At 45.0% G+C, this 22,760-nt stretch overlaps 1 protein-coding gene across 1 annotated transcript; it reads left to right on the top strand.

The window, feature by feature from the left end:
* The first annotated feature begins 837 nt into the window (after positions 1-837).
* Positions 838-21,810, top strand: LOC147987245 (uncharacterized). The gene is made up of 4 exons (XM_087542324.1): positions 838-998; positions 11,868-11,943; positions 21,012-21,226; positions 21,273-21,810. The coding sequence occupies exons 1-4, from the start codon at positions 838-840 to the stop codon at positions 21,808-21,810; spliced, it is 990 nt and encodes a 329-aa protein (XP_087398450.1).
* The last annotated feature ends 950 nt before the right edge of the window (positions 21,811-22,760 follow it).

Below are 22,760 nucleotides of genomic sequence, written 5' to 3'. Positions count from 1 at the left end.
CAGAGGAAGTAGAAGGAAAAGGGGAGAATGGATGTCTCTCCTTCCCGCTAGAAATATATCACCGTTGCCAAAGATCCCTTTGGTCGGTTGCAAGAATTGGATCCGAGTCATAGATGGAGGTGCTAATAGCCAGAAGGGTTCCAGCGGCATCTACACACCGTCTCTTCTTCACTGCTTCTTTTTCTTCCCCATCAGCGAGCACCCTAGCATCAAAGGAAGCTGCCACAAAACCATGAGCCTCTGCTTCCTGCTGCTGGGAGGGTCAATGTTGTGCGAACAGTGATGGAGGATTGGAGGACGTAGAGGATGTTGTGGTCTGCTGCTCAGGGATGGCGTACGACAGTCAGGCATAGGTTTTAGGGAGGGTGTGCGGCGCTGTGAGGAGGCCGCCTCCGCCGCTGCCATCCATCACCTGGAGAGGCATGCGACCCTCGCGTGCTCCCCTGCCCCACGCGGACATCGACCGTCTATTCACGATCGAAGGCTACAACGCATCACTGAATTAGAGGGCCTCCAGGTCGTTCTTCGGAGCAGCAGCCCGTTTAGTGTTGGGCGGGCCGAGACGTTTGTGGCGGAGAGGTAAAAAGGCGGCGGGGCACGCGCAGTGAAACGACGGGGCGATCCACAACGTTGAATGAGCTAATCCAACGGTTTACAATGCCAAATCGTTGTGGAAGGGCCTAGATGGCTGCGTTTTACTGTTTAGGAATAATCAGATATACTCCATTGTTTTCTTCTATCTCTGCCAGGTGTTCTCATATCTACATCTCCTTCTCTTTTGTTCCACGTGCGGCTCTTCACGCTGAGCGACTTCTCGGAGATGCACATTTGCCAGACATGCAGACGGGCGGCAACGTCGTCATGCGTCCTGTCGCGGGCGGGCGGAAGATCCGGGGCCCCTACTGCGGGTTCTTCCTGTCCTCGGATAACATCGTCAAGATCGTCGTACCCTACGGCGCCGAGCTGCTCTACCAGAAGCTCTTTTGCATTCAGTTTAGGTGAACGTTGGTGGGGAAGCGATGGGATAGATGGCTGGATCTTGTGTGCATGTTGATGGATGTCAATCTCTTAGATGTGCCCTGTACATTACACTGGAGGCTGTCCGTGTCAGGTGTATTCTCGGTGAAGTTCATTTATATAGACTTGATAAACACCAGTCATATTACAAGATCCCCCACATTTGGAAATTCATGGTGCTGTTGAAAATAAATGTATTCATGTGGGTTGTGCACGAGGGAGTAATCTTCACTAAAGATAACTTGGCAAAGCGTAGTTGGGAGGATAGTAAAATGTGTTGTTTTTTTATGATCAAGACGAACCGATACAACATCTTTCTCTCCAATTCCCACTCGCTAAGTTATTGTGGCGTACCATTCATGCGTCCTTTAATGTTTCGCCTCCGAACACGTTATCGAGTTTATTTGGGACATGGTTATATGGGGTAGAGCCTAAGACAACGACACATATTTGAGTAGGAGTGTGTGCATTACTTTGGGCCATTTCGAATTGTCCAAATGATGTCGCCTTTTGAAGGAAATATGCCCTAGAGGCAATAATAAAGTTATTATTTATTTTCTTATATCATGATAAATGTTTATTATTCATGCTAGAATTGTATTAACCGGAAACATAATACATGTGTGAATACATAGACAAATAGAGTGTCACTAGTATGCCTCTACCTGACAAGCTCGTTGATCAAAGATGGTTATGTTTCCTAACCATAGACATGAGTTGTCATTTGATTAACGGGATCACATCATTAGGAGAATGATGTGATTGACTTGACCCATTCCGTTAGCATAGCACTTGATCGTTTAGTTTGTTGCTATTGCTTTCTTCATGACTTATACATGTTCCTATGACTATGAGATTATGGAACTCCCGTTTACCAGAGGAACACTTTGTGTGCTACCAAACGTCACAACATAACTAGGTGATTATAAAGGTGCTCTACAGGTGTCTCCGAAGGTACTTTTTGGGTTGGCGTATTTCGAGATTAGGATTTGTCACTCCGATTGTCGGAGAGGTATCTCTGGGTCCTCTCAGTAATGAACATCACTTAAGCCTTGCAAGCATTGCAACTAATGAGTTAGTTGCGGGATGATGTATTACGGAACGAGTAAAGAGACTTTCCGGTAACGAGATTGAACTAGGTATTGAGATACCGACGATCGAATCTCGGGCAAGTAACATACCGATGACAAAGGGAACACCGTATATTGTTATGCGGTCTGACCGATAAAGATCTTCATAGAATATGTGGGAGCCAATATGAGCATCCAGGTTCCGGTATTGGTTATTGACCGGAGACATGTCTCGGTCATGTCTACATTGTTCTCGAACCCGTAGGGTCCGCACACTTAAAGTTTCGGTGACGATTGTATTATGAGTTTATGTGATTTGATGTACCGAAGGTAGTTCGGAGTCCCGGGTGAGATCGGGGACAAGACGAGGAGTCTCGAAATGGTCGAGACGTAAAGATCGATATATTGGACGACTATATTCGGACATCGGAAAGGTTCCGAATGATTCAGGTATTTTCGGGGGTACCGGGGAGTTACAGGAATACGAGGAAGAAGTAATGGGCTTCATGGGCCAAGTGGTGGAAGAGAGGAGGCAGGGCGCGTGGCCCCCCTATCCCAAACCAAATTGGACTAGGGGGGCGGCCCTCCTTTCCTCCCTTTCCTCCTTCTCCTTCCTTCTCCTCCTTCCTTTCCTCCTCCTAGTAGGAGTAGGAAAGGGGAGTCCTACTCCTACTAGGAGGAGGACTCCTCCTTCTGGCGCGCCCATAGAGGGCCGGCCGGCCTCCCCCCTTGCTCCTTTATATACTGGGGCAGGGGGGCACCTCTAGACACACAAGTTGATCAGTTGGTCTCTCCAAGCCGTGTGCGGTGCCCCCCTCCACCATATTCCACCTCGGTCATATCATAGCGGTGCTTAGCGAAGCCCTGCGTCGGTAGCAACATCATCACCGTCACCACGCCGTCGTGCTGACGGAACTCTCCCGTGAAGCTCTGCTGGATCGGAGTTCGTGGGACGTCATCGAGCTGAACGTGTGCTGAACTCGGAGGCACCGTGCTTTCGGTCTACGAGGGTACGTGGACAACACTCTCCCCTCTCGTTGCTATGCATCACCATGATCTTGCGCGTGCGTAGGAATTTTTTTGAAATTACTACGTTCCCCAACAGTGGCATCAGAGCCAGGTTTTATGCATTGATGTTATGCATGAGTAGAACACAAGTGAGTTGTGGGTGATATAAGTCATACTGCTTACCAGCATGTCATACTTTGGTTCGGCAGTATTGTTGGATGAAGCGGCCCGGACCGAAATTACGCGTACGCTTACGCGAGACTGGTTTCACCGCCGTGCTTTGCACACAGGTGGCTGGCGGGTGTCAGTTTCTCCAATTTTAGTTGAACCGAGTGTGGCTACGCCCGGTCCTTGCGAAGGTTAAAACAGCACCAACTTGACAAACTATCGTTGTGGTTTTGATGCGTAGGTAAGAACGGTTCTTGCTCAGCCCGTAGCAGCCACGTAAAACTTGCAACAACAAAGTAGAGGACGTCTAACTTGTTTTTGCAGGGCATGTTGTGATGTGATATGGTCAAGACGTGATGAGATATAAGTTGTTGTATAAGATGATCATGTTTTGTTGAAGTTATCGGCAACTGGCAGAAGCCTTATGGTTGTCTCTTTATTGCATAAGATGCAAGTGCCAAATAATTGCTTTACAATTATCACTATGCGATAGCAATAGTTGCAAGAGCAATACTTGGCGAGACGACCATGTGACGACACATTGATATAGATCAAGATGATGGAGATCATGTTGTCATGCCGGTGACGATGGAAATCATGACGATGTTTTGGAGATGGAGATCAAAGGCACAAGATGATGATGGCCATATCATGTCACATATTTTGATTGCATGTGGTGTTTATCTTTTATGCATCTTATCTTGCTTTAATTGATGGTAGCTTTATAAGATGATCTCTCACTAAATTTCAAGATAAAAGTGTTCTCCCTGAGTATGCACCATTGCCAAAGTTCGTCGTTCCTAGACACCACGTGATGATCGGGTGTGATAAGCTCTACGTCCATCTACAACGGGCGCAAGCCAGTTTGGCACACGCAGAATACTCAGGTTAAACTTGACGAGCCTAGCATATGCAGATATGGCTTCGGTACACTGAGACTGAAAGGTCGAGCGTGAATCATATAGTAGATATGATCAACATAGTGATGTTCACCATTGAAAACTACTCCATTTCACGTGATGATCGGTTATGGTTTAGTTGATTTGGATCACGTGGTCACTTAGAAGATTAGAGGGATGTCTTTCTAAGTGGGAGTTCTTAAGTAATATGATTAATTGAACTTAAATTTATCATGAACTTAGTCCTGGTAGTATTAGCATATCTATGTTGTAGATCAATAGCTCGCGTTTAGCTCCCCTGTTTTATTTTTGATATGTTCCTAGAGAAAACTAAGTTGAAAGATGTTAGTAGCAATGATGCGGATTGGATCCGTGATCTGAGGTTTATCCTCATTGCTGCACAGAAGAATTATGTCCTTAATGCACCGCTAGGTGACAGACCTATTGCAGGAGCAGATGCAGACGTCATGAACGTTTGGCTAGCTCAATATGATGACTACTTGATAGTTTGGTGCACCATGCTTAACAGCTTAGAATCGGGACTTCAAAGACGTTTTGAACGTCATGGATCATATTGATGTTCCATGAGTTGAAGTTAATATTTCAAGCAAATACCCGAGTTGAGAGATATGAAGTCTCCAACAAGTTCTATAGCTAAAAGATGGAGGAGAATAGCTCAAGCAGTGAGCATGTGTTCAGATTGTCTGGGTACTACAATCGCTTGAATCAAGTGGGAGTTAATCTTCCAGATAAAATAGTGATTGACAGAATTCTCTAGTCACCATCACGAAGTTAGTAGAACTTCGTGATGAACTATAGTATGCAAGGGATGATGAAAACGATTCCCGAGCTTTTCATGATGATGAAATCGATGAAGGTAGAAATCAAGAAAGAGCATCAAGTGTTGATGATTAACAAGACCACTAGTTTCAAGAAAAGGGCAAAGGGAAAGAAAGGGAACTTCAAGAAGAATGGCAAGCAAGTTGCTGCTCAAGTGAAGAAGCCCAAGTCTGGTCCTAAGCCTGAGACTAAGTGCTTCTACTACAAAGGGACTGGTCACTGGAAGCGGAACTGCCCCAAGTATTTGGCGGATAAGAAGGATGGCAAAGTGAACAAAGGTATATTTGATATACAGATTATTGATGTGTATTTTACTAGTGTTCGTAGCAACCCCTCGGTATTTGATACTGGTTCAGTTGCTAAGAGTAGTAACTCGAAACGGGCGTTGTAGAATGAACAGAGACTAGTTAAGGGTGAAGTGACGATGTGTGTTGGAAGTGGTTGCAAGATTGATATGATCATCATCGCACACTCCCTATACTTTCAAGATTAATGTTGAACCTAAATAAGTGTTATTTGGTGTTTGCGTTGAGCATGAATATGATTTGATCATGTTTATTGCAATACGGTTATTCATTTAAGTAAGAGAATAAATTGTTGTTCTGTTTACATGAATAAAACCTTCTATGGTCATACACCAAATGAAAATGGTTTGTTGGATCTCGATTGTCGTGATACACATTCTCATAATATTGAAGCCAAAAGATGCAAAGTTAATAATGATAGTGCAACTTATTTGTGGCACTGCCGTTTAGGTCATATTGGTGTAAAGCGCATGAAGAAAATCCATGCTGATGGGCTTTTGGAATCACTTCATTATGAATCAGTTGATGCTTGCGAACCGTGCCTCATGGGCAAGATGACTAAGACTATGTTCTCCGGAACAATGGAGCAAGCAACTGACTTATTGTTATTTTCTGACCTTCACAGATGATTTGAGCAGATATGGGTATATCTACTTGATGAAACATAAATCTGAAACATTTGAAAAATTCAAAAACTTCAGAGTGAAGTGGAAAATCATTGTGACAAGAAAATAAAGTTTCTACGATCTGATCGTAGAGACAAAAATTTGAGTTACGAGTTTGGTCTTCAATTAAAACAATGTGAAATAGTTTCACTACTCACGCCACCTGGAACACCACAGTGTAATGGTGTGTCCGAACGTCGTAACCGTACTTTATTAGATATGGTGCGATCTATGATGTCTCTTACCAATTTACCACTATCGTTTTGGGGTTATGCATTAGAGATAGCAAATTCACGTTAAATAGGGCATGCTACTTCTTGAGCTTGCATTGGATTCCCCCGAAGAGGAAAGGATGATGCAGCAGAGTAGCATAAGTACTTCCCTCAGTTTTTGAGAACCAATGTATCAATCCAGTAGGAGGCCACGCTCAAGTCCCTCGTACCTGCACAAAACGATAGCTACTCGCAACCAACGCGATTAGGGGTTGTTAATCCCTTCACGGTCACTTACGAGAGTAAGATCTGATAGATATAATATTTTTAGTATTTTTGGTATAGAGATGGAAAGTGAAAAGTAAAAGGCAAAGTAAAAAAGCAAAGCAAGATTAAAGTGATGGAGATTGATATGATGAGAATAGACCCGGGGGCCATAGGTTTCACTAGTGGCTTCTCTCAAGAGCATAAGTATTCTATGGTGGGTGAACAAATTACTGTTGAGCAATTGACAGAATTGATCATAATTATGAGAATATATAGGCATGATCATGTATTCATGTATATAGGCATCACGTCCGTGACAAGTAGACCGAAACGATTCTGCATCTACTACTATTACTCCACTCATCGACCGCTATCCATCATGCATCTAGAGTATTAAGTTAAAAACAGAGTAACGCTTTAAGCAAGATGACATGATGTAGAGAGATAAATTCATGCAATATGAAGTAAACCCCATCTTGTTATCCTCGATGGCAACGATGCAATATGTGCCTTGCTTCCCCTTCTGTCACTGGGAAAGGACACCGCAAGATCGAACCCAAAGCTAAGCACTTCTCCCATGGCAAGAACTACCAATCTAGTTGGCCAAACCAAATGGATAATTCGAAGAGACTTGCAAAGATAACCAATCATACATAAAAGAATTCAGAGAAGATTCAAATATTATTCATAGATAGACTTGATCATAAACCCAAAATTCATCGGTCTCAACAAACACACCGCAAAAAGAAGAAGATTACATCGAATAGATCTCCACGAGAGAGGGGGAGAACTTTGTATTGAGATCAAAAAAGAGAGAAGAAGAAGCCATCTAGCTAATAACTATGGACCCGAAGGTCTGATATAAACTACTCACACTTCGTCGGAGAGGCTATGATGATGTAGAAGCCCTCCGTGATGACGGCCCTCTCCGGCGGAGCTCCGGAACAGGCCCCAAGATGGGATCTCGTGGATACAGAAAGTTGTGGAGGTGGAATTAGGTGTTTGGCTCTGTCTCTGTTTGTTTGGGGGTACGTAGGTATATATAGGAGGAAGAAGTACTTCAGTGGAGCTTCGGTGGGCCCACGAGGGTGGGGGGCGTGCCCCCTACCTCGTGCCCACCTCGAAGCTTCCTTGGCGTAGGGTCCAAGTCTCCTGGGTCATATTCGGGAAGAAAATCACGTTCCAGAAAGGTTTATTCCGTTTGGACTCCGTTTGATATTCCGTTTCTTCGAAACACTGAAATAGGCAAAAAAAACAGCAATTCTGGGCTGGGCCTCCGGTTAATAGGTTAGTCCCAAAAATAATATAAAAGTGGAAAATAAATCCCAATATAGTCCAAAACAGTAGATAATATAGCATGGAGCAATCAAAAATTATAGATACGTTGGAGACGTATCAGGGCACCATCTAAATCCGTTGAGACGACACCGTATGAACTATGGTTTGGCAAGAAACCTAAGCTGTCATTTCTTAAAGTTTGAGGTTGCAATGCTTATGTGAAAGAGTTTCAACCTGATAAGCTCAAACCCAAATCGGAGAAGTGCATCTTCATAGGATACCCAAAAGAAAATGTTGGGTACACCTTCTATCACAGATCCGAAGGCAAGATATTCGTTGCTGAGAATGGATCCTTTCTAGAGAAGGAGTTTCTCTCGAAAGAAGTGAGTCGGAGAAAAGTAGAACTTGATGAGGTAACTGTACCTACTCCCTTAGTGGAAAGTAGTTCATCACAGAAATCTGTTCCTGTGACTACTACACCAATTAGTGAGGAAGCTAATGATGATGATCATGTAACTTTAGATCAAGTTACTACCGAACCTCGTAGGTAAACCAGAGTGATATCCGCACCAGAGTGGTACGGTAATCCTGTTCTAGAGGTCATGTTACTTGACCATGATGAGCCTACGAACTATGAGGAAGCGATGATGAGCCCAGATTCCGCGAAATGGCTTGAGGCCATGAAATCTGAGATGAGATCCATGTATGAGAACAAAGTATGGACTTTGATTGACTTGCCCAATGATCGGCGAGCCATTAAGATTAAATGGATCTTGAAGAGGAAGACGGACGTTGATAGTAGTGTCACTATCTACAAAGCTAGAATTGTCGCAAAAAGGTTTTCGACAAGTTCTAGGTGTTGACTACGATGAGAGTTTCTCACTTGTATCTATGCTTAAGTCTGTCCGAATCATGTTAGCAATTGCCGCATTTTATGAAATCTGGCAAGTGGATAAACAAAACTGCATTCCTTAATGGATTTATTAAAGAAGAGTTGTATATGATGCAACCAGAAGGTTTTTTCAATCCTAAAGGTACTAACAAAATATGCAAGCTCCAGCGATCCATCTATGGACTGGTGCAATCTCGGAGTTGGAATATACGCTTTGATAAGTTGATCAAAGCATATAGTTTTATACAGACTTGCGGTGAAGCCTGTATTTACAAGAAAGTGAGTGGGAGCATTACAACATTTCTGATAAGTATATGTGAATGACATATTGTTGATCAGAGATAATGTAGAATTATTCTGCAAAGCATAAAGGAATGTTTGAAAGGAGTTTTTCAAAGAAAGACCTCGGTGAAAATGCTTACATATTGGGCATCAAGATCTATAGAGATAGATCAAGACGCTTGATAAAGTTTTTCAATGAGTACATACCTTGACAAGATTTTGAAGTAGTTCAAAATGGAACGGTCAAAAAGGAGTTCTTGCCTGTGTTACAAGGTGTGAAGTTGAGTAAGACTCAAAACCCGACCATGGCAGAAGATAGAGAGAGAATGAAAGTCATTCCCAATGCCTCAGCCATAGGTTCTATAAAGTATGCCATGCTGTGTACCAGACCTATTGTATACCCTGCCCTGAGTTTGGCAAGGGAGTACAATAGTGATCTAGGAGTAGATCACTGGACATTGGTCAAAATTATCCTTAGTGGAATAAGGATATGTTTCTCGATTATGGAGGTGACAAAAGGTTCGTCGTAAAGGGTTACGTCGATGCAAGTTTTGACACTGATCCAGATGACTCTAAGTCTCAATCTGGATACATATTGAAAGTGGGAGCAATTAGCTAGAGTAGCTCCGTGCAGAGCATTGTTGACATAGAAATTTGCAAAATACGTACGGATCTGAATGTGGCAGACCCGTTGACTAAACTTCTCTCACAAGCAAAACATGATCACACCTTAGTACTCTTTGGGTGTTAATCACATAGCGATGTGAACTAGATTATTGACTCTAGTAAACCCTTTGGGTGTGGGCACATGTCGATGTGAACTATGGGTGTTAATCACATGGTGATGTGAACTATCGGTATTAAATCTCACGGCGATGTGAACTAGATTATTGACTCTAGTGCAAGTGGGAGACTGAAGGAAATATGCCCTAGAGGCAATAATAAAGTTATTATTTATTTCCTTATATCATGATAAATGTTTATTATTCATGCTAGAATTGTATTAACCGGAAACATAATACATGTGTGAATACATAGACAAACAGAGTGTCACTAGTATGCCTCTACCTGACTAGCTCGTTGATCAAAGATGGTTATGTTTCCTAACCATAGACATGAGTTGTCATTTGATTAATGGGATCACATCATTAGGAGAATGATGTGATTTACTTGACCCATTCCGTTAGCATAGCACTTGATCGTTTAGTTTGTTGCTATTGCTTTCTTCATGACTTATACATGTTCCTATGACTATGAGATTATGCGACTCCTGTTAACCAGAGGAACACTTTGTGTGCTACCAAACGTCACAACGTAACTGGGTGATTATAAAGTGCTCTACAGGTGTCTCCGAAGGTACTTGTTGGGTTGGCGTATTTCGAGATTAGGATTTGTCACTCCGATTGTCGGAGAGGTATCTCTAGGCCCTCTCGGTAATGCACATCACTTAAGCCTTGCAAGCATTGCAACTAATGAGTTAGTTGTGGGATGATGTATTACGGAACGAGTAAAGAGACTTTCCGGTAACGAGATTGAACTAGGTATTGAGATACCGACGATCGAATCTCGGGCAAGTAACATACCGATGACAAAGGGAACAACGTATGTTGTTATGCGGTCTGACCGATAAAGATCTTCGTAGAATATGTGGGAGCCTATATGAGCATCTAGGTTCCGGTATTGGTTATTGACCGGAGACATGTCTCGGTCATGTCTACATAGTTCTCGAACCCGTAGGGTCCGCACACTTAATGTTTCGGTGACGATTGTATTATGAGTTTATGTGATTTGATGTACCGAAGGTAGTTAAGAGTCCCGGATGAGATCGAGGACATGACGAGGAGTCTCGAAATGGTTGAGACGTAAAGATCAATATATTGGATGACTATATTCGGACATCGGAAAGGTTCCGAGTGATTTGGGTATTTTCGGGGGTACCGGGGAGTTACAGGAATACGAGGAAGAAGTAATGGGCTTCATGGGCCAAGTGGTGGAAGAGAGGAGGCAGGGCGCGTGGCCCCCTAGCCCAAACTGAATTGGACTAGGGGGGCGGCCCTACTTTCCTCCCTTTCCTCCTTCTCCTTCCTTCTCCTCCTTCCTTTCCTCCTCCTAGTAGGATTAGGAAAGGGGAGTCCTACTCCTACTAGGAGGAGGACTCCTCCTTCTGGCGCGCCCATAGAGGGCCGGCCGGGCTCCCCCCTTGCTCCTTTATATACAGGGGCAGGGGGACACCTCTAGACACACAAGTTGATCAGTTGATCTCTCCCAGCCGTGTGCGGTGCCCCCCTCCACCATATTCCACCTCGGTCATATCGTAGCGGTGCTTAGGCGAAGCCCTGCGTCTGTAGCAACATCATCACCGTCACCACGCGCGTCGTGCTGACGGAACTCTCCCGTGAAGCTCTGCTGGTTCAGAGTTAGTGGGACGTCATCGAGCTAAACGTGTGCTAAACTCGGAGGTGCCGTGCGTTCGGTACTTGGATCGGTCGGATCGTGAAGATGTACGACTACATCAACCGCGTTGTGCTAACGCTTCCGCTTTCGGTCTACGAGGGTACGTGTACAACAGTCTCCCCTCTCGTTGCTATGCATCACCATGATCTTGCGTGTGCGTAGGAATTTTTTTGAAATTACTACGTTCCCCAACACCTTTAATAGTCAACCAATCACAAATTTTTTGCAGGTTATATTCAGGGCGTCTGCTTGGATCTGTATGTGGTCGTTACTCAACCATGCGGACCATAGAGAGCTTATGGATATTGGATGCAACAACAGGGAGATGGTCGCATGGGATATTTACAAAAGACTTGAATGGCAGGCCAACAATAGGATGGGTGTATAGTCATCTTACCCTATTTTTGCCGGTTATGGCAAGTATTTTAGCTTTTTTGCAGTTTGTTTAAGACCTGGTTGTGAACCTAGTACTTTTTTTAATAAAATGGCTATGTGCATCATGTGATGCAGAGGTCGGGGGCATCTCCTTTTCAAAAAAAACCAGAAGCTCTTCAGCATGGACATCTGCATCAAGTTCCAGACCGAGGTCTGCTAGACTGAGCTCCGTCGTTGACTCGTGTTGTGTTTATATAGGTTGTCTATCTATCGTTATGGACAAGTGGCGTTGGGAAAAATAAGCTGGTGTCGTGTCGGCCGCGTCGAGCACGTGTATGGGCGCATGCTGGATGTGTCGGGCGCGTCGGGCCTGTGGCGTAGGTGTGTGTGTGGTGTATGGGGGTGCCCGTGTAGGTGGACACCGTACGTGTGTGTGCGCAGGCCATGCAGTTAGCGATCTGGGCGGGGTGATCGCGCAGGTTCGTTGCGGGCTCAGCATGGCGAGCGCGAGTGGGAGCGCATTGTGGGCGCACTGAGCATGCCGGACCAGGCGGGGTAGTGGGTAGAGGCGTGCTGGTCATGGCCCAGCGCTGGCCCGGGTATAAGATCGCCTCGGTGATCGTTGTAACGGGTGTGGATCGAGTTTGTTGCTCGAGGAAAATACCATTCGTGCGGTGGCGTTCCTGTGCCGGAAACAATCACCGTGTCCACCATGTTCTTCTCCTTCCTCCTCCTTCTCGGTTCGTGCCAGAGTGGGTGAGAGAGGTGCACAGAGAGAGGCGAGCTAGAGCCAGGCTAGGGTACACACCAACAATTGGCATCGGAGCCTCGTTGCGGGAGGTGATCGCCGACGATGTTGATCGTGCCATACGCCGGCGGGTCAGGGAGCTCGATGCTGGTGTCCGATCTGATGCTCACTAGTGAGAACTGTTGGGGAATGCAATATTTCAAGAAATTTCGTACGATCATGCAAGATCTATCTACGAGATGCATAGCAACGAGATGGAAGAGTGTGTCTATGTACCCTCGTAGACCGAAAGCGGATGCGCTTATCAACGCGATTGATGTAGTCGTACACCTTCACGACCTGTCCCGATCAAGTACCGAATGTACGGCACCTCCGCTTTCAGCACACATTCAGCTCGATGACGTCCTTGACTTCTTGATCCAGGAAGACGAGCAAAGTAGTAGATGAGTTCCGGCAGCACGACGGCGTGGTGACGGCGTTGGTGAAGAACAATCTTCGCAGGGCTTCACCTAAGCACTACGAGAACTATGACGAAGGATAAACTAGAGGGGACGGGGTTGCCGGCACACGGCTTGGTGTTTCTTGATGTGTCTTGGGTGCTAGCCCTGCCCCTCTATTTATATGTTGAGCCCTTGGGTTGAAACTTGGAGCAAAAGCCTCCTCAAAGTCGGTTTTTCCTGAAAGGCAAGAGCCCTACTCGGACTCCAGGACCAAACGCCACAATCCTTGGCGTCTGGCCCAGACGCCATGGGCCCTGGCCTCCGCAAAACTCCTTTTGCACCGACCCAAACGCCACAATTCTTGGCGTCTGGCCCAGACGCCATGGGGAAAGGGTGTCCGGCGTTTGCCCCCTGGCCTCCGCAAAACTCCTTTCACACCGACTTAAAGCCTCGTGGGCTTCACCCCTTGGCCGAACCATATCATCCTATATATCAGTATTTACCTCCGGACCATTCCGGAGCTCCACTTCATGTCCGTGATCTCATCCGGGACTCCGAAAAACATTCGGTCACCAACATACATAACTCATATAATACTATATCGTCAACGAACGTTAAGCGTGCGAACCCTACGGGTTCGAGAACTATGTAGACATGACCGAGACATCTCTCTGGTCAATAACCAATAGCGGAACCTGGATGCCCATATTGGCTCCTACATATTCTACGAAGATCTTTATTGGTTGAACCGCATAACAACATATGTTGTTCCCTTTGTCATCGGCATGTTACTTGCCCAAGATTCGATCGTCGTTATCCTCATACCTAGTTCAATATCGTTACCGGAAAGTCTCTTTACTCGTTCCGTAATGCATCATCCCGCAACTAACTCATTAGTCACATTGCTTGCAAGGCTTATAGTGATGATCATTACTGAGAGGGCCCAGAGATACCTCTCCGATACACGGAGTGACAAATCCTAATCTCGATCTATGCCAACTCAAGAAACAATATCTGAGACACCTGTAGAGCATCTTTATAATCACCCAGTTACGTTGTGACGTTTGATAGCATACTAAGTGTTCCTCCGGTATTCGGGAGTTGCATAATCTCATAGTCAAAGGAACATGTGTAAATCATGAAGAAAGCAATAGCAATAAACTATACGATCATAGTGCTAAGATAACGGATGGGTCTTGTCCATCACATCATTCTCTAATGATGTGATCCCATTCATCAAATGACAACACATGTCCATGGCTAGGAAACTTAACCATCTTTGATTAACGAGCTAGTCAAATAGAGGCACACTAGGGACTCTCTGTTTGTCTATGTATTCACACATGTACTAAGTTTCCGGTTAATACAATTCTAGCATGAATAATAAACATTTATCATGATATAAGGAAATATAAATAACAACTTTATTATAGCCTCTAGGGCATATTTCCTTCAGTCTCCCACTTGCACTAGAGTCAATAATCTAGTTCACATCTTCATGAGATTTAGCACCAATAGTTCACATTGTCATGTGACCAACACCCAAAGGGTTTACTAGAGTCAATAATCTAGTTCACATCGCTATGTGATTAACACCCAAAGAGTACTAAGGTGTGATCATGTTTTGCTTGTGAGAGAAGTATAGTCCATGGTTCTGTTACATTCAAAGCCGTATGTATTTTGCAAATATTCTATGTCTACAATGCTAATGGAGCTACTCTAGCTAATTACTCCCACTTTCAATATGTATCCAGATTAAGACTTAGAGTCATCTGGACCGGTGTAAGAGCTTGCATCGATGTAACTCTTTACGATGAACTCTTTATCACCTCCATAACCGAGAAATATTTCCTTAGTCCCCTTAGGTAACTAAGGATAACTTTGACCGCTGTCCAGTGATCCACTCCTGGATCACTATCGTACCCCTTTTCCAAACTCATGGCAAGGTACACAACATAGCATGGCATACTTTATAGAACCTATGGCTGAGGCATAGGGAATGACTTTCATTCTCTCTCTATCTTCTGCCATGGTCGGGTTTTGAGTCTTACTCAACTTCATACCTTTACAACTCAGGCAAACTCCTTTTTGACTATTCCATTTTGAACTACTTCAAAAAACTTGTGAAGGTATGTACTCATTGAAAAAACTTATCAAGCGTCTTGATCTATATCTATAAATCTTGATTCTTAATATGTAAGCAACTTCACCGAGGTCTTTCTTTGAAAAACCTTTTTCAAACACTCCTTTATGCTTTCCAGAAAATTCTACATCATTTCCGATCAATAATAAGTCATTCACATATACTTATCAAAAAGGCTGTAGTGCTCCCACTCACTTTCTTGTAAATACAGGCTTCACCGCAAGTCTGTATAAAACTATATGCTTTGATCACCTTATCAAAGCGTATATTCCAACTCCGAGATGCATGCACCAGTCCATAGATGGATCGCTGGAGTTTGCACACTTTGTTAGCACCTGTAGGATTGAAAAAACCTTCTTGTTGCATCATATACAACTCTTCTTTAAGAAATCCTTTAAGGAATGTAGTTTTGACATCCATTTGCCAGATTTCATAAAATGTGGCAATTGCTAACATGATTCGGATAGACTTAAGTGTCGCTATGAGTGATAAAATTTTATCGTAGCCAACACCTTGAACTTGTCGAAAACTTTTTGCGACAATTCGAGCTTTGTAGATAGTAACACTACTATCAGTGCCCGTCTTCCTCTTGAAGATCCATTTATTCTCATTGGCTCGCCGATCATCGAGCAAGTCAATCGAAGTCCATACTTTGTTCTCATACATGGATCCAATCTCAGATTTCATGGCCTCAAGCCATTTTGCGGAATCTTGGCTCATCATCGCTTCCTCATAGTTCGTAGTTTGTCATGGTCTAGTAACATGACTTCCAGAAAGGATTATCGTACCACGCTGGTGCGGACCATACTCTGGTTGACCTACAAGGTTCGGTAGTAACTTGATCTTAAGTTTCATGATCAACATCATTAGCTTCCTTACTAATTGGTGTAGGAATCACTAGAACTGATTTCTGTGATGAACTACTTTCCAATTTGGGAGAAGGTACAATTACCTCATCAAGTTCTACATTCCTCCCACTCACTTATTTCGAGAGAAACTTCTTCTCTAGAAAGGATCCATTCTTAGCAACAAATATCTTGCCTTCAGATCTGTGATAGAAGGTGTACCCAATAGTTTCCTTTGGGTATCATATAAAGATGCATTTCTCCGATTTGGGTTCAAGCTTATTAGGTTGAAACTTTTTCACATAAGCATCACAGCCCCAAACTTCAAGAAACGACAACTTTAGGTTTCTTGCTAAACCACGGTTCATATGGTGTCGTCTCAACGGATTTAGATGGTGCCCTATTAATCGTGAATGCAGCTGTCTCTAATGCATAATCCCAAAGCGATAGTGGTAGATCGGTAAGAGACATCATAGATCGCACCATATCTAACAAAGTACGGTTGCGACGTTTGGACACACCATTACGTGTTCGAGGTGGCGTGAGCTGCGAAACTATTCCACATTGTTTCAAATGAAGACCAAACTCATAACTCAAATATTCACCTCCACGATCAGTCATAGAAACTTTATTTTCTTGTTACGATGATTTTCCACTTCACTCTGAAATTCTTTGAACTTTTCAAATGTTTCAGACTTATGTTTCTTCGAGTAGATATACCCATATCTGCTAATCATCTGTGAACGTCAGAAAATAACGATACCCGCCACGGGCCTTAACACTCATCGGACCGCATACATCAGTATGTATTATTTCTAATAAGTCACTTGCTCGCTCCATTGTTCCGGAGAACGGAGTTTTAGTCATCTTGCCATGAGGCATGGTTCGCAAGTATCAAGTGGTTCATAATCAAGTGATTCCAAAAGCCAATCAGCATGGAGTTTCTTCATGCGCTTTACACTAATATGACCGAAACGGCAGTGCCACAAATAAGTTGCACTATCCTTATTAATTTTGCATCATTTGGCTTCAATATTATGAATATGTGTATCACTACGATCGAGATTGAATAAACCGTTCACCTTGGGTGTATGACCACAGAAGGTTTTATTCATGTAAACAGAATAATAATTATTCTTTGATTTAAATGAATAACCGTATTGCAATAAACATGATCCAATCATATTATGCTCAACGCAAACACCAAATAACATTTATTTTAGGTTCAGCACTAATCCCGAAGGTAAAGGGAGTGTGCGATGGTGATCTTATCAACCTTGGAATCACTTTCAACACACATCGTCACCTTGCCCTCAACTAGTCTCTGTTCATTTTGTAAATCCCGTTTCAAGTTACTAATCATAGCAACTGAACCAGTATCAAATACCCAGGGGTTACCATGAACACGAGTAAAGTACACATCAATAACATGTATATCATATATACTTTTGTTCACTTAGCCATCCTTCTTATCCGCCAAGTATTTGGGGCAGTTCCGCTTCCAGTGACCATTTCCTTTGTAGTAGAAGCACTAAGTTTCAGGCTTGGGTCTAGCTTTGGGCTTCTTCATGGGAGTGGGAACTTGCTTGCCATTCTTCTCGAAGTTCCCTTCTTTCCCTTTCCCTTTTACTTGAAACTAGTGGTCTTGTCAACCATCAACACTTGATGCTTTTCTTGATTTCTACCTTCGCCGATTTCATCATCGCAAAGAGCTCGGGGAATCGTTTTTGTCATCCGTTGCATATTATAGTTCATCATGAAGTTCCAGTAATTTGGTGATGGTGACTAGAGAACTCTGTCAATCACTATCTTATCTGAAAGATTAACTCCCACTTGATTCAAGCGATTGTAGTACTCAGACATTCTGAGCACATGCTCACTGGTTGAGCTATTCTCCTCCATCTTGTAGACAAAATACTTGTCACAGGTCTCATACCTCTTGACTCGGGCATGAGTCTGAAATACTAATTTCAGCTCTTGGAACATCTTATATGCTCTGTTGTGTTCAAAACGGTTTCTGAAGTCCCGATTCTAAGCCGTAAAGCATGGGGAACTAAACTATCAAGTAGTCATCATACCGATCTTGCCAAACATTCATAATGACTGCATCTGCTCCTGCAATAGGTCTGTCACCTAGCGGTGCATCAAGGACATAATTCTTCTCTGCAGCAATAAGGATAATCCTCAGATCACGGACCAAGTCCGCATCATTGCTACTATCATCTTTCAACTTATTTTTCTCTAGGAACATATAAAAATAAACGGGGAACTACATTGCGAGCTATTGATCTACAACATAATTTGCAAATACTATCAGGACTAAGTTCATGATAAATTTAAGTTCAATTAATCATATTACTTAAGAACTCCCACTTAGATAGACATCCCTCGAGTCATCTAGATGATCACATGATCCATATCTACAAAACCATGTCCGATCATCACGTGAGATGGAGTAGTTTTCAATGGGGAACATCACTAGGTTGATCATATCTACTATATGATTCATGATCGGCCTTTCGGTCTCAGTGTTCTGAGGCCATATCTGCATATGCTAGGCTCGTCAAGTTTAACCCGAGTATTCTGCATGTGCAAATCTGGCTTGCACCCGTTGTATGTGAACGTAGTTATCGCACCCGATCATCACGTGGTGTCTCAGCACGAAGAACTATCGCAACGGTGCATACCCAAGACGAACACTTGTACCTTGAAATTTAGTGAGGGATTATCTTATAATGCTACCGCCGTACTAAGCAAAATAAGATGCATAAAGGATAAACATCACATGCAATCAAAATAAGTGATATGATATGGCCATCATCATCTTATGCCTTTGATCTCCATCTCCAAAGCACCGTCATGATCACCATCGTCACCGGCTTGACACCTTGATCTCCATCGTAGTATCGTTGTCGTCTCGCCAACTATTGATTCTACGACTATCATTACTGCTTAGTGACAAAGTAAAGCAATTACATGGCGATTGCATTTCATATAATAAAGCGACAACCATATGGCTCCTGCCAGTTGTCGATAACTATTACAAAACATGATCATCTCATGCAACAATTTATATAATCACGTCTTGACCATATCACATCACAACATGCCCTGCAAAAACAAGTTAGACGTCCTCTACTTTGTTGTTGCAACTTTTACGTGGCTGCTACGGGCTTAGCAAGAACCGTTCTTACATACGCATCAAAAACCACAACGCGGTATAGTGATTTCTTTTTGATCTTCAGAAAGAACCCTGTTCATTGAATCTGATTCAACTAAAGTTGGAGAAACTGACACCCGCCAGCCACCTGTGTGCAAAGCACGTCGGTAGAACCAGTCTCATGAACGCGGTCTTGTAATGTCGGTCCAGGCCGCTTCATCCAACAATACAGCTGAATCAAGAAGCAACTAGTGATGGCAAGCAATAACATTACGCGTAGACCTGGATTGGATGCCACTGTTGGGGAACGTAGTATTTCAAAAAAATTCCTACGATGACGCAAGATCTATCTAGGAGATGCATAACAACGAGAGGGGAGAGTGTGTCTACGTACCCTCATAGACCAAAAGCGGAAGCGTTTATCAACGCGGTTGATGTAGTCATACACCTTCACGATCCGTCCCGATCAAGTACCGAACGTACGGCACCTCCGCGTTCAGCACACGTCTAGCTCGATGACATCCTCGCCTTCTTGATCCAGCAAGACGGGCAAAGTAGTAGATGAGTTCCGGCAGCACGACGGCGTGGTGACGGTGTTGGTGAAGAACAACCTCTGTAGGGCTTCGCCTAAGCACTACGAAAACTATGACGGAGGAAAAACTAGAGGGGATGGGGTTGCCGGCACACGGCTTGGTGTTTATTGATGTGTCTTGGGTGCTAGCCCTGCCCCTCTATTTATATGTTGAGCCCTAGGATCGAAACTTGGAGCAAAAGCCTCCTCAAAGTCGGTTTTGCCCAAAAGGCAAGAGTCCCACTCGGACTCCAGGACCAAACGCCACAATCCTTGGCGTCTGGCCCAGACGCCATGGGGGCCAGGGTCTCCGGCGTTTTGCCCCCTGGCCTCCGCAAAACTCCTTTCGCACCGACCTAAAGCCTCGTGGGCTTCACCCCTTGGCCGAACCATATCATCCTATATATCTATCTTTACCTCCGGACAAGTCTGGAGCTCCTCGTCATGTCCGTGATCTCATCCGTGACTTCGAACAACATCCGGTCACCAACATACATAACTCATAGAATACTATATCGTCAACGAACGTTAAGCGTGCGGACCCTACGGGTTCGAGAACTACGTAGACATGACCGAGACATCTCTCTGGTCAATAACCAATAGCGGAACCTGGATGCCCATATTGGCTCCTACATATTCTATGAAGATCTTTATTGGTTGAACCGCATAACAACATATGTTGTTCCCTTTGTCATCGGTATGTTACTTGCCCAAGATTCGATCGTCGTTATCCTCATACCTAGTTCAATATCGTTACCGGCAAGTCTCTTTACTCGTTCCGTAATGCATCATCCCGCAACTAACTCATTAGTCACATTGCTTGCAAGGCTTATAGTGATGATCATTACCGAGAGGGCCCAGAGATACCTCTCCGATACACGGAGTGACAAATCCTAATCTCGATCTATGCCAACTCAACAAACACCATCTGAGACACCTGTAGAGCATCTTTATAATCACCAAGTTATGTTGTGACGTTTGATAGAACACTAAGTGTTCCTCCGGTATTCGGGAGTTGCATAATCTCATAGTCATAGGAACATGTATAAGTCATGAACAAAGCAATAGCGATAAACTAAACGATCATAGTGCTAAGCTAACGGATGGGTCTTGTCGGTCACATTATTCTCTAATGATGTGATCCCGTTCATCAAATGACAACACATGTCCATGGCTAGGAAACTTAACCATCTTGGATTAACGAGCTAGTCAAGTAGAGGCACACTAGGGACTCTATGTTTGTCTATGTATTCACACATGTACTAAGTTTTCGGTTAATACAATTCTAGCATGAATAATAAACATTTATCATGATATAAGGAAATATAAATAACAACTTTATTATTACCTCTGGGGGCATATTTCCTTCAAGAACTACACCACGTGGGCAATAAAGGTGGAGGCAAACCTGGATGCAGCCGGGCTGTGGGAGGCGGTGGTGCCGGCGGAGGACACGGCGGCTGCGGTGATCGCCAAGAAGGACAAGCCGGGGTGGGCATACCTTATCGGCACGCTCGCCAAGGACCTCGTGCTGCAGGTTTTGTCCAAGAAGACGGCGGCGGAGGTGTGGAACAGCCTCAAGGCGCGGTTCGTCGGAGCTGACCGCGTCAGGGTGGCTGGCCACACTCCGCAGCGACATCAAGCGGCTGCGGATGGAGGATGGCGAGATGCTAGATACCTTTGCCGGCAAGATCAGTTGCTTGGCGGCACACTACGCTTGGCTGGGGTCGACGCTGGACGATCCGGCAATGGTGAAGAAGCTCCTGGACTCTATCCCGGATGGCTTGTACGTCGTCGTCGCCAGAATGGAGCAATTCAACGACGTGACCTCCATGCCATTCGAGGAAGCACTCCGACGGTTGAAAGCATTCAAGGAGAGGCTGCGACAACACGGACAAGCTGACGGCGAGCGGGCGGATGGCCAGTTGATGTACACGGCCGCACAGTGGCAGGCGCTGCAACGACGACAGGGCAATGGCGTCTTTGACGACCGCGATGACGATGGCGCGGCGAGCATGGCATCGGGAGGGGGAAGCAAGCGGTGCGGACGCTGCTACAGATGTGGCAAGCGTGGCCACTTCAAACGCGAGTGCCCCAAGCTGCGGAAGGAGCCGGCGGCGGAGCAAGCACTGCTGGGGGACATCGACGTCGAGGACGCTGGCCTCCTCTGAGCCAGGGCTTAGGAGGTGAGTGTTGGGCAAAATAAGCCGCGGCACCGTGTCGGACGTGTCGAGCGCGTGTATGGGCGCATGCTAGGCGTGTGGGACGCGTCGGGCCCGTGGCGTAGGTGTGCGTGTGTGTGTGCGTGTGGTGCACGGGGGTGCCCGTGTAGGTGGACACCGTACGTGTGTATGCGTAGGCCATGCAGTTAGTGATCCGGGCGGGGTGATCGTGCAGGTCTGTTGCGGGCTCAGCGTGGTGAGCGCGAGTGGGAGCGCATCGTGGGCGCGCTGAGCGGACCGGACCAGGCGGGGTAGTGGGTAGAGGTGTGCGGGTCGTGGCCCAGCGCTGGCCCGAGTATAAGATCGCCTCGGTGATCGTTGTAACGGGTGTGGAGTCGAGTTTGTTGCTCGAGGAAAATACCGTTCGTGTGGTGGCGTTCGTGCACCGGAAACTCTCTTCATGTCCACCGTGTTCTTCTCCTTCCTCCTCCTTCTTCTCGGTTCGTGCCAGAGTGGGTGAGAGAGAAGCACAGAGAGAGGCGCACAGAGAGAGGCGAGCTAGAGCAAGGCTAAGGTAGACACCAACAAGTGGTAAGTTTATCTGTGGTTATGGACATGGAGCTGGTCAAGTTTATCTGTGGTTGGAACCCACAAAACAAAAGTTTATCTATGGTTTTGGTCTTCTGGACATGTAGTAGGTAGCTATGTGAAACTCCTTGTGACGGTGGCGTTTGCATAGCTTGGACGGGTGTGTCCCTATGGAGTGAAGCTGCTCGTGCAGTGCAGGATATCTTGTGCTGTGGGCATCTGCCTCTTGCCTGAGAAGAAATTTTGTTGAAACCCTGTGGTAGCTTGGTTAGCTGAGCCTCTTTGACAGTGGATGGCGTTCTCTTCTCCTCTTGCTCTCCCCTCTCCTGGGGCGTCGCCGCCCCGCGGCCCTCCCTCGTCGGCGTCCCTGT

The sequence above is a fragment of the Triticum urartu genome, chromosome 2A, assembly GCF_056163025.1.
Source record: "Triticum urartu cultivar PI428250 chromosome 2A, HENAU_Tu73, whole genome shotgun sequence".
Lineage (NCBI taxonomy): Eukaryota > Viridiplantae > Streptophyta > Magnoliopsida > Poales > Poaceae > Triticum > Triticum urartu.
This window is presented reverse-complemented; position numbering and strand designations above follow the sequence as displayed.

Bases quoted from the DNA above. Each gene is read 5' to 3' on its own strand.
- LOC147987245 (XM_087542324.1), top strand. From the start codon at position 838: ATGCAGACGGGCGGCAACGTCGTCATGCGTCCTGTCGCGGGCGGGCGG. The intron at 11,944-21,011 runs GTCTGCTAGACT...ATTTCCTTCAAG, and splicing joins GCATCAAGTTCCAGACCGAG to AACTACACCACGTGGGCAAT. The intron at 21,227-21,272 runs GTTCGTCGGAGC...CACACTCCGCAG, and splicing joins TGGAACAGCCTCAAGGCGCG to CGACATCAAGCGGCTGCGGA.